Below are 13263 nucleotides of genomic sequence, written 5' to 3' on the forward strand. Positions count from 1 at the left end.
ATTTGGAAAAAAAAATCAGGGGGCTTCTAAAATTTATCCAGTTTTTAAGGAGGTACTTAACTGATACTTTTTGAAAGCCCTATTTGGACTGGAAAGCTGTTTTCTATTCATTGCTTACATTTATGACCACCAGATCTCTTGACACATCAAATATTTTACACTGACCTGTACTATCATAAGTTTCCACACCCTCCCTCCAATGGGGGATCCTAAAGCACTTAGAGTCATAGAGAGGTCCAGCACAGAAACGGACCCTTCGGTCCAACTCATCCATGCTGACCAGATATCCCAACATAATCTAGTCCCACTTGTCAGCACTCGGCCCATATCCCTCCAAACCCTTCCTATTCATACGCCCATCCAGTCGCCTTTTAAATGTTGCAGTTGTACCAGCCTCCACCACTTCCTTTGGCAGCTCATTCTCTACACGCACCACCCTCTGTGTGAAAAAGTTGCCCCTTAGGTCTCTTTTATATCTTTCTCATCTTACCCTAAACCTATGTTTTGGACTCCCCACCCCAGGGAAAAGACTTTGTACAAATCACCCCTCTGTCTCTGATGCTCCATCCCAGCATCTCAGCATTGTACTGCAGGGAAGCTTAGAAACATTAATAAACTTTGTTTCACAATAATTAATGTAAAATTAAGTATTATGGCAAGAAAAGTGCCAGGAATTGTGATTACATCTAATTACCCATATTGAATCAGTATATGCAAAAAAATGATCTTTTTACTTTTAAATAAAGGAAGTCACTCATTGACCAGCTGCTGATTGAAGGACATTTAAAAGAGGCATTATTGCAAAATTATTTGACACCACGCTGCCACCATTGTTCTGTGCAGAGTAAAGCTTTTATTGTCACCTATGTGGATGGGCTGTATTCCTCTTGACTTTAGAATGTTGAGTGATGGTCAACTGAGGAATTTGAAATGGCAGATGGATTCAGAAGGGTAGAGACAAAGGAATTAATTTCTCTGGTGATGGCAATCCAGAACAGCGGGGACACAATCTTAAAGTTGGAGCCAGTTTGTTTCAAAATAAAAGGAGGATGCGCTTTTCCATGCAATGGTGACAGGAAATGTGAAATTTTCTTCCCAAACTGATTGTGAATGCTGAGCATCTTTGGAAATTCTCGAGATTTATATCCGCAGTGTTTTACTCGATGAAGACATAGAGGGTATAAGCGGATTTGAGGTGCAGATCCATCATCATGTGAATGGCAGAACAGGCTCAAGGGGTGGAATGGCCTCCTGTGTTCCAAGCAATGAGGATGTGAATGGAATGAGAAATTGATAAGAATTTTAATGAATTAATGTAAGGTAAAGGAACTAGGAAGATGCTTTGAGCTCATTTGAATATTGTGGAAAAACTGTCTAGCTGACAATTTCATTCTGAACTCTTTCTAGGCTTATAGGTATTCGCAACTCCCGGAAATGTCTGTCGGATCCCCACCACCCGTTCCTCCCAGAAATGCTCCTGTAGCAGTTACATCCCTCAGACGGTAATGTACTGAGACCTTTATTAAGAAGCAACATTTATGTAGCACTTCTTTTTAAAAAAAGACATTGAGCTGCATTCTACAGGAATGTATGAACTAGGATTCAGTCCCACGAGCCTACTGTACCATGTAAGAAGCACATGGCTGATGTGCCTGTGGTCTCCACTTTGCTGTCTACCACTTTACAATAAATGACACCATTTTATTTGCCTCCGAATCACTTTCTGTACCTGCATGCCAGCATTCCATCTACCAGGACACCCAGATCTCTCTGTACCTCAGAGTTGGGTCATTTCTCACCATTTATATATGTTACTTTTCTGTTGTTGCTGCCAAATTGAACACGTTCATATTTTCTCACATTACACTTCATTTCCTATTTGTCGCCCACTCCATTCACTTAACCTATCTAAAATCCTTCAGACCTCTTTACAACTTACTTCCCTAACCACCTTTACGTCATCTGCAAATTTAATAATCATACATTTGGTTCCTTTATCTAAGTCAATACTATCAATTGTAAATGGTGGCTTCCAACACCCAACCCTGAATCTTGCCAACTAGGAAATGACAGACTTATGCCTACTGGCTTCTTGTTTGCTAACCACTCATTTATACATGTTAGGAAGTTATTCCAGTCCCCATTTTGTACATTAATCTTTGAAATGGTGAAATACTTGTCAAATACCTTCTGGAAATCAAAATATACCACATCGACTGGTTTCCCTTTATTCCATGCTGCTTGTTACTTTTGGAAAGGACTGTGATGAATTAGTCAAACATGTTTTCCTGTTCACAAAGCCTTGCTGATTTTGCCTGATTGCATTAAGATTTTCTAAGTGCTCTGCTCCAACTTATTTAATAATAAATTCTACCATATACCTGTGACAGATATTCTAGTTTCCTGCTTTCTGCCCATTCCTCACTTGAATGGACGAGTTACATTCCTTATTTTATAATCTGATGGGACCTTTCCAGAACCTTGGAGATGTAAAAATTAAAACAAATGCTTCAGCTATCTCAGCAGCCATTTCCTTCAGAATGCTAGGATCAGGGCCTGAAGACTTGTTAGCCTTTATTTTGAGCCATTTTCTCCGTATCTTTCCTTGGTGACTGCAGTTAGAACATAGAACTATTTAGGAATCTATGGAATTCACTGCCACACAAGGCTGGGGAGGCCAGATCATTGAATATATTTAAGACAGGGATAGATTCTTGATTGTCAAGGGGGATCAAGGGTTAAGGGGAGAAAGTGGGAGAATGTGGTTAAGAAACTTATCAGTCACGATTGAATGGCAGAGCAGACTCAGTGGGCTGAATGGCCTAATTTCTGCTCCTATGTCTTATGTTCTTATGAGATTGTTAACTTTGGGAAATGCAACTTCCCAGGTTTGGCTCAAAATGTGACATTTATAAAAGGTAATGTAGCATTAAAAAGAAAAGAAACATCTCTCTGACTTGTTCTGTTTCTGATGCAGTTGGACATCAGAAAATAACAATAACACGAGAACAGTTGAGAGTCACAGTGCAGATCAATCACAACATGAAGCTTCCTATGTACCCGTGTCCAGATCCACTGTCGCTGCAGAACAACCAGTCACAAATTACTCAGGTAAGGCCTGTGAATGCCAGTTTGAGGGCATCAAAGCAAAATACTGTGGATGCTGTAAATCTGAAACAAACAGCAGAAACTCTGAAGGTCCGGCAATATCTGGAGAGAGAAAACGCAGTTTTTCAAGTCCAATATGACTCTAACGTTGGGGTACTGTCTTGTTAGCTGTCTGAAGGATGGTATCAGCTATTTGAATATCGTTATTGGCCTGGTATTTTATGGCCCTGGATCGGGACGGGTGGGACCACATATCAATCCTACCAGCCGCTGTGCTGAATCCCTTGCTCAATCCCCGCTGTGGGCCTTTTGAACAGGTCCCAGTCCATCCCTGCTACCCCTCATGTGTGTGGTGAGTATCCGATCAGATTCATCAAAACTCCAACTGAGCCCAGTTAACACTGGAATGTACTAGTCAGCTTCCAGCTCCCTGCATTGAAGGGGAACAGTTTGTGTCTTCAGATGTGAGCTATTCTCTTTGTACTTATCTGTGTAAAGATGCATCCAGAGATCATTCAGTGATGATGATCGTCTCTCTGTCTGTCTGCTGATTGACCCTTTCCCAAACTAACTTCCCACTGCAGCCTGCTGCTGCCCTCAGATTGGAACTGTTTGGTTGATCAACCGAGTCAAGTCTGCATGCAGTCATTAGTCAGATGAGAGTCTGTCTTCAAGTTAGTAAAGGCAATGTCACTTGGTAATCCCTACTGAGACTCCCTCCCCCCCAACCCCTCCCTCCCACAGGGGGAGGTTCAGGATCTGGGAACTGTCCCAATCTCTGTTTCTTGTCCCAGAGCAGAAAGCGGGGCACCCTTGCACATACCTTCCTCCGGCTGCTGTTCTAACAACCCTGGTATCCAAACAGGTTAGCTTCTCTGTGCATGTTGCCCATTATATTATGAAACATTGCCTCTAAGTATTCCCACATTTGTGTTATCAGGACTGGTTGTGCAGACTAGACTTGTATTCCATTGAGTGTAGAAGATTATGGAGCAATTCAATTGAGATGTTTTATGATATAAATAAAATTGATAGGGTAGCGAGAAACTATTTCCTCAAGTTAATTGATTCATATAAACAGGCGTAACCTTGAACTTAGAGCTCAGCCATTCAGGAGTGATATCAGAAAGCACTTTTTCACATTAGTGGAAATCTGGAACTCCCCCAAAATGATGCCCAGCCCGGGGTTGTCAATTGAAAATTTAAAATTGGAGTCTGTTGACATGTTGTTAGGCAAAAATATTTAAGGATGCAGAAGCAAGGGGAAAAAAGGAATTAAGACACAGGCCAGGCATATACTAATTTTGTGTCAGAACAGACTCGAGAGGCCAAATGGTCTCCTGTGATTCTATCTCATGCTACACTTTCAGGGAGCTAACCTTTGAAAGGTAGTGCAAGACTTAATATTGGGTCTGAAAGTGACTTCTCTGTTAACAAATGATCATGTGCTGGAGAATCTGTGACCACAAGAAGGGGGAGGAGGTGGGGGCGATAGAGAAAGAAAGAGAGAGACCTTACAGTTATAAAGCTGAAACATATCAAAGTGCTACAGCTTGAATAGATTACACATTAAAATGAAGGCTCATAAGGTAGATCTATAAGTGGAATCCTAATGGCAATTTTGGAGGCTACCAATAAACTAGAAGGGAAAATAAGAAAAATCGGAAGAAAAGGAATTAGCCAGTTGGAAGGTATTTGGAGTTTATTCTGAGGTATGAGTTAGACTCATCAGATTTGTGTAGCAAATGTCCTTGCCAATGGTACCTAGAGAGATACAGTGATGCTAGTTGGTCAGGGCTTTGAAGTGTGATGAAGCAATCTGGAGGTTAAGAGTGAACTCTCCTACAAAGGGTAAAAGTATTCCTGAAAGACCATTTTAGCTCTTTAGGCCACACATTCATGGGAATGTCAAACAATTGACGCAAAAAACTATGTTTCTGCAGGGTGTTAGATTTTAGAGAGAAATTTATCTGAAACTGCCTGAAGAGGGAAGCTGCAGAAGGGAGATGATAAAAATTAAGGCCATGCATTTATGACCCAAATGATGCCTGGAGTGTGTGTTATCTTTTAATGAGATCGGCCCATCTTGCAATGTTTTATTGACATGGGAAAAGCAAGACTTCATTTCCGTAGCACGCTTCACAATACAACGTTTCAGCCAATGAAGTGCTATCAAAGTGCAGTTACTGTTATAATGTAAGAAATGTGCCAGTGGATATGTGCATGGCAAGATCCCACAGAGCAGCCACCTGCTAATGATCAAGAGCAATCTCTTCATATTGAACTTGAATGTTCCTGAAGAGAGAGACTTGTTGGTGAGGCATTTCACTTTGCACTCATCAGGACAGACACAAGAATACCAAGTTTCAAATGATCACAAAACAGGAGGAAAGGGGGTGCTGATTAATTGTGAAGTTGACTCTGATTGACCAAGGCATTGCCATGAAGGAAGCAATGGGGACATCCAGACTCCGGGAGCCCTCACTGAGATTTCACAAGGCACAAAGCAGGAACATATTCCTTTTGTTTGCGGAGAGTGAGCTCTTCCATGTGAATGGATGAGTTGAGCTCACAACATGGCTGGTTTATACTTCCGAGAAGCAATACACGTATAAGCCGACCAGTTGTTCCCCGAATCGATTGTAATATAAATTGTTGCGATGATTTGAAACTTGGCGTTCTTAACAGTTATCCTGACGGGTGTGATTTTCCCCTCCCAGGATATGACGAGAAGGCAAAATAATTAGTGAGTCGGACGTGGAGAAATACTCATCTTCCCCTCACCATCCGAACCAATGAAGTGCTGTGTAAGAAAGTCCACTGGGGCCTTTATGGACTCGCCAGAAATTAAGGCCGTTAAGTGGCCAATTAACAACTATTTAAGGATATACCTTGCTTGTTCCCTGATTAGCCATGCTCCTGGCAGTCAAAAAAAGTGACTGGTTTCCAGACTGGGAAACCATGGCAACCTTCCCACTTAGGTTGTAGCAGACAGGTGACTTTCCTTGGAGGCATTGGAGGGGTGCGCCTTTAACCATCCCCTGTCCCTTCTCTGTCCTGCCTGAACCCTTCTCCCCTCAGACCCCACTCCGCGAGATGCAAAAGAAAACCAATAATCTCCTGAAGACTAGTTCTCTGCTTTTGGGCCGAGAGGCAACCAGCCTTTGAAAACTTCTGGCATGATGGGGCTCTGTTGTCGAAGACTGAGACGCTCACTGGTTGGCCCTTAACAAGCCGGTTGGCAGGTGATTTACCAAGCTCTCTTGGTTAGTCACCAAAATTGCCTGCCCTGTCACTTAGCTGCAAATCAGAGAATCATTCTTGATGCCTCAAGGTGAAACATTTTGGCACTATGTCTCTCTTTCCAGGAAGAATGTCAGTTTTGTGCTTTGGTGTGGTATTAATACAAGGCCAGAAATGGTCACCAAGCCTCAAATTATCCACGTGATCCTTATTTGGTTGATGTCCTGTTTACCTTTTACTGATCTGAGTATAAATTTTAAAATGTGTTCAGATAACACTGCTGAGGAGAAATGTCAACTTGTGGTTTAGCCTGCCACCTAGTGTAAAATCTGCAGAATGCAAGCAACTGTGCAACAAAAGACGAATTCCTGAGTTCTCATAGGTAACAAATAATGGCAAATAAATGCTGGCCCAGCCAACAAAGCTCACGTTCTCATGAATGAATTAAACAAAAAGAAAATGGACAGCTGGGGTTAGAGGGGTGTGGGTTTGGTGATGAGGACAAGATCATTTTCTGGCCTGTCCTGTGGTCAAAGCAAACTAATTTCCCCAAACTGCACATTTTCTTAATGATTTTTATTAGAATCAGGGTGGGAATTATTCTGTACAGAGGATTTATTTAGTGATTTTCTTTTTTAATTCTAATATAACATTCACAACATCATTTGGCCTTTTGTGACTGTTGACCCATGCATTTGGATCAATTACTTCTCCTGCTTCAAACCCCTTTAACTACCGACTGACCGTGGCACGATGGCTCAGTGGTTAGCACTGCTGCCTCACAGCGCCAGGGACCCGGGTTCAATTCCAAATCAGGCAACTGTCTGCATGGAGTTTGTACATTCTCCCAGTGTTTGCGTGGGTTTCCTCCGGGTGCTCCGGTTTCCTCCCACAGTCCATAGATGTGCAGGTTAGGTGAATTGGCCATGCTAAATTGCCCGTAGTGATAGGTGCATTAGTCAGGAGTAAATGTAGGTTAATGGGTCTGGGTGAGTTGCTCTTCGGAGGGTCGGTATGGACTTGTTGGGCCGAAAGGCCTGTTTTCACACTGTAGGGAATCTAATATTCAACAGTCTCCAATTAACATCTCACCCCAGCCTTTCAGGGTGAAGAGTTCCAGATTTCCAATTCCCTTTGTGTGGGGGAAAAAATTCTGGGTTCATCTTCAAGGGTAACACTATGTCACTTTCTCTCCATATCTCCATGTCCCATCCTACAAAGTCCTTCTAACATTTAACTGCCTTAATCAGATCAGCAACTTAGTTTAGAGAAGTCGATGGCTAGTGGGACCTGTGGAATAAACAACCACTGTTATCACTTGCATCTTGTGTGTGGGAAGCAGTTAGAACACAGAGAAAAAATATCCTGATGATGTATTGTGTATTCTGCAGAATGCAATGAAGTGTTTTTGAAAGATTGTTTACCTATCATTTGGGAGTAACAACTTTGTTGTAATTGCACAGAATTAGCAGACTGATAGTCACAGATTTAAATCCGATGGCGACAACTTGGAAAGTTAAATTTAGTAAATCTGCTCGCATGCAGGTGCCAGATAACAATATCTAACAAATAAAAAGCTGTTGAATTGTCCAGGCAGCCTAAATGTGACTAACTGGGTACTTGGTCATTTCATAGAACCATAGGATCCCTACAGTACGGAAAGAGGCCATTCAGCCTATTGAGTCTACACCGACCCTCTGAAGAGCATCCTACCCAGAGACAGCCAACCCCACTTTACCATGACTGATTCACCTAACCTGCACATTCCTGGACCCGACATGGCACTTTGCTATGACTGATCCAGCTAACCTGAGTTTAAAAGTCATGGGTTCAAGATTAGAGATTTAAGCTTATTAAAAGTAAGAGCAGGAGTAGACCATTTGACCCATCTAGCTAATTCTGCCATTCATTTGGCCTCATCTGATTTAAGCCTTAACTCTTCTTTACTATCTGTTTCCCATACCCTTGGCTCCCCCCTCAATCAGAAATCTGCCAAACTCCGCACTGAATGTATTCAAGAACCCAGGCTCTATGTGGAAGAGAATTCTGAAGTCAACTGTCCCTCTGAGAGAAGAGAAAACAAAAGGTCCTGATCTCTGTCTTAAATCGAAGACTATCACGTTAATCTGTCATCCTTAATTCTAAATTTCCCCATGAAACATACTTCCAGCATCGACCTTGTCAGGCCCCCACAGAGTCTTGTATGATTCAATAAGATTGCCTCCCCTCCTTCTAAATTCCATTCAATAAAAACCCAACTCTTTATCCCTTGCTCATTACACAAGGTAAGAAATAGGAATAGGAGTAGACCGTTTGGCCCTCAAACCTGCTCCCCAATTCAATAGGATCTCAACTGATGTGACATTCCTCACGTCCACTTTCCTGTTCTTTCCCCAAAACTCTTGAATTTTGATGTACACTCAACAGTTCAACTTTACAGAGAGGCCGTGGTCCCACCCACCAGCTAAAACATCAAGGCTGACCCATTTTGGCTGGCCTGGGAACCCGTGATCGGATGTTATTGTTCCCAGGCAGTAAGTTGCCTGATGTTGTGAGTTTTCTTTCTCCGTTCCCCTCAGAGTGGGAAGAAATCGTTCCTCCAAGTGAAGGACAGATCGCCAAAAGCATGGTTGAAGTGCTAATTATTATCTAGTGCGTACAGGAGGTGAGAAAGTGATAATAGGGCGGAGAGGTTTCGGGAGAGAATATCACAGTTTACGGTCCAAGCAGGAGGCTGGAAGAGCACAGCAAGCCAGTTTACGGTCCAAGCAATGTCTACCAAGGATGGAGCAATGGAACGGCAGTGGGATTACAGGAACACAGAATCAGAGAGCTGTGAGAAAAACTGAATGTTTTTACATTGGGGTGTTGTTCAACTGAGTGGGAAGCTTGGCCAGAGTGCACAGTGGTGCTGGGATAATAGGACTTAGTGCAAGTCGGGACCAGGAGAGGAAAGATGTGCATGATATTAAACCCAAGGAAGAATTAGAACCCTGTTTACCAGTCAGGGGTGTACTGGAATAGTCAAGTATAGAAATAACAAAGGAATTATCATACATTTCAGCAGCAGATGAGCTGAGGAAAAGGCAGAATATGATGGTGTGATGGAGGTGGAAGTAGACAGTCTTAATGATATGTGGTTGGAAGCTTATCTCAGGGTAAAATATGACAGCAAAGTTGAAAACATGTTGGTTCAGATTCAGACATACGCCAAAGAGAGCGAGAGAGAATCCATGGTTGGGAAACAAAATCTGCAGCATTTGCTTTCGTCTTTGCAGTATTTAACTGGATGATTTTTCTGCCCATCTGACAGTGGATATCAGACAAGCAACAGTGTAGGAGTTAAGAGGGATGGTTGTAAGATAGACCTGGCTGTTGTCACCCCATATATGTGTGACCAACAAGGAGTGGGGGAGGGTGCAGGTGCCTCAAGATAGATTCCTGGAGGGACACTCAAGTGCAGGGGTAAGAAGAGATATGATTGCAAGCAATACTTTGCGTATGACTAGTTGTATAAGAATTGAACCTGGTGAGTGAAGTCCCATCCAGTATCAGCATCTTATTTTGTGGTGGATCTTTGCAGTTCACAGTTGACTCCTATGCTTCCTACATTGCAGCATTACTTCATTGGGTGTAACTTATTTTGGGTCATCGCTCAAGGTGCTACAGGGAATTTATGCTCTTATCTCCTTTAACTGCTCACTAATTATTTTAGTAAAGGGTTTCAGCCACTGTTGCGAGCAGTGGCCCACAATACCTGACTCCAATTCCACTCCACCCTTACTGCATCCAGCTGTAGGAACCTGTGTTACTTGGAAGCCTGCAGTCAGCATCATCAAGACCCTGGGGGCTGGCCCAAATTTTCTGATCATGCCAGGGTCGCTACTTTCTGGGAGAAAGGTCAGGACACTTCTGCCCATGGGGTCATATACTGACGAGTTGAATGACAGGAGTTGTGATGAATATCTGAAATGTTGAATGTTTTATTTCACTTGGATCTGCAGGTAGCTCAGTGCCAGCAGTCTATGCCATACCAGCCAACAGACCTGGATTCCCAAACTACTTCATCCCTTCTCCTTCACCCTACCGCAATCATGCCTGGACCCCGTACGTGGGAGATGGAGAAACACAGGCCCAGTGGGCAGAGAACGTACGTACGCATGCTGAAACTTCCTCCATCACAGCTTAGGCTCAGCCGAACATTGTGTCCCATTGTGGGAGTCGCATTCTCGGAAGTGTGTGAAAGACCTGGAGCAATGTTTCCTGGAATGGGACACAGGGACAAAGGACTCCAGTTATGTGGAGAGCTGAGCATGCTCTCCTTAGGTGGGGTAGATTAAGGAGCCATTATTAGGGAATGTTTAAAGTCTTGCAGCAATGTGTAAGGCGAATCAGGGGCTGAGCAGGGAAGTTGACAAAAGAGAAACTTTGTAGTTTTCAAATGAAGTATGTGGCTGGTAAACCAGCCACTGATAAACCAGGTGGTGCCTCTGCCAACTTGCAATGGAAACCTTTCTATGGAGGTGCTTCTGTTATGTGTAAACTCGAATACGGCAATGCTCACCTAGCGAGTCACCCAGCTTCCACACTTTAAAGAAAACCCTACTGCCTGTGACCTAACCCACCTTTAAGGTTTGGTCACCCATCACTCCTGTGTTCACTGAGCAACATCGGCTCTGACCTCACTAAAACAGTAATGGAAGTAACCTTGACGACCTGATTCACAATCTTATTCTCGAGTGGTAGGTGGGCAGGAAGTTAGTGTTGAGGTTGGCAGAGAAATGGAGACTATGTTAACCATGCACCAAAATTTGGTTGAACCACACTTCACAGTATAGGTACACAATCCTTTATCCGAAATGCTCGGGACCAACTGGTTTTCGGAATTCGGAATTTTTCGAATTTGGAATAAGTGATAGCTCAACGGTGATATTTAAAAACAAATCTTATCAAACAGCAGACTCTGTGAGTAACAGGGCCTAAGACAGAATTGAGGCCTGCTAGTGCTGGGTCCCCCCCCACCACCACCCTACGTCACATCTGAGTGACACACATCGAGTGGGTGTGGAATTGGGTTAACTGTTTACACAACAAACAACCTTGTTGATGAGATAAAAGCTTCACAAAAAAACCTTAGGATTTTGGAGCTTTTTGGATTTCGGGATTTCAGATAAAAGGTTGTTTACCTGTACTGTGAACAATTCTGATTACTGTATTACATAGAAATATAGAAAATAGGAGCAGGAGTAGATCATTTGGTACTTTTGACCCTGATGCATGATTCACTATGATCATGGCTGATCATCCAACTCGATACCCTGTACTGCTTCCTCTCCATGCACTTTAATCCCTTTCAAACTATACTTGAGTCCTTCTTGAAATCATTCAATGTTTTGGTCTCATCCACTTTCTGTGGCAGAGAATTCCATAGCCTTACCACTCTGAGTGAAGAAATTTCTCCTCATCTCAGTCTAACATGGCCTACCTTTTACACTTTATGCTGCGACCCTGGTTCTGAACATTCCTCCAGCGTTTATCCCATCTCGTCCTGTTAGAATTTTGTAGGTTTCACAAAAGATTGCGCAAGCGATGTAGGATCATTGGAGAAGAATGAAAGAGTCATTCACGGAAACAGACCCTTCAGTCTAACTAGAATATGCCGAACAGATATCCTAATCTAATCTAGTCCCATTTGCCAGAAGTTGGCCCATATCCCTCTAAACCAATCCTATTCATATACCCATCCAGATGCCTTTTAAATGCTGTAATTGTACTAGCCTCCTCCACTTCCTCTGGCAACTCATTCCATGCACGCGCCACCCCCTGCATGAAAACGTTGCCCCTTAGGTCTCTTTTATATCTTTCCCCTCTCACCCTAAACCTATGCCCTCTAGTTCTGGACTCCCCCACCCCAGAGAAAAGACATTGTCTATTTATCCTATCCATGCCCCTCGTAATTTTATAAACTTCTATGAAGTCACCCCTTCATGCTCTAGAGAAAACAACCCCAGCCTATTCAACAGCTCCCTATAGCTCAAATCCTCCAACCCTGGCAACATCCTTGTAAATCTTTTCTGAACCCTTTCAATTATATTAGAACTGAGAAGTTATAACAATGAGAATAGGCTGAATAAGCTGAGCAACACCAGATCTTTAAGTTTACGAAGGGGTTTGATTGGGTAGACTTAGAGAAAATGTTTCTCTTTGTGATGGAGACGAGAACCTGGAAGCTGGGAAATTCACTAGGTGAGGCTCGGAGTAATCAAGACGACCTTAAATATAAAGCAGAGACTAGTAAATCCATTGGGAATTTAGGAGAAAATTCTTTGCCCAGACAGTAATGAGAATCTGAGTCGAGAGTGTGGTGCTGGAATAGCACAGCAGGTCAGGCAGCATCCGAGGAGCAGGAGAGTCAACGTTTTGGGCAAAAGCCCTTCATCAGGGCGTTTTGCCTGAAATGTCGATTCTCCTACTCCTTGGATGCTGCCTGACCTGTGCTTTTCCAGCACCACTCACCCGACTCTAATCTCCAGTACCTGTAGTCCTCACTTTTGCCTAGTAATGAGAATCTCGCTATCAGAAGGTGTTCTTGAGCTAATAGCACTGGGGAACCTGGATAGACATGAGGGAGAAAGGGAATAGAAGGACCTGCCCTTAGGCAAGATGAAATAGTGTCAGAAGATCCTCATGTGGAGCTAAAGGACCACTTGAACCAATTAGGCTGAATGGCTTCTTTCTGCACTATAAATAGATGATATTTTCCAACTTTTTCTCCCGTTGCCCTACAATTCTGGGTTTGAGAAGTGATGGATTCCTCCCAGAGATTGATTGATTTACTATTTGAGTTCGAACAGTGGGCCCCAAGCTCTGGCTCAGCACAGCATGAGTCCAGTTGCTTCCTGCCTGCAGTGA

At 43.1% G+C, this 13263-nt stretch overlaps 1 protein-coding gene across 3 annotated transcripts in view; it reads left to right on the forward strand.

The window, feature by feature from the left end:
* The window catches only part of LOC122557711 (UPF0606 protein KIAA1549L-like), a 267459-nt gene that overhangs the window by 249662 nt on the left and 4534 nt on the right, over nucleotides 1–13263 (forward strand). For all 3 annotated transcript variants that reach the window (XM_043705603.1, XM_043705602.1, XM_043705604.1), the window contains 3 exons: nucleotides 1408–1502; nucleotides 2978–3111; nucleotides 10356–10501. In XM_043705603.1, coding sequence (XP_043561538.1) covers nucleotides 1408–1502; nucleotides 2978–3111; nucleotides 10356–10501 — 375 coding nt within the window. The remainder of the gene's footprint in view (nucleotides 1–1407; nucleotides 1503–2977; nucleotides 3112–10355; nucleotides 10502–13263) is intronic.

This window comes from Chiloscyllium plagiosum, chromosome 16, assembly GCF_004010195.1.
Source record: "Chiloscyllium plagiosum isolate BGI_BamShark_2017 chromosome 16, ASM401019v2, whole genome shotgun sequence".
In the NCBI taxonomy this organism is placed as follows: domain Eukaryota; kingdom Metazoa; phylum Chordata; class Chondrichthyes; order Orectolobiformes; family Hemiscylliidae; genus Chiloscyllium; species Chiloscyllium plagiosum.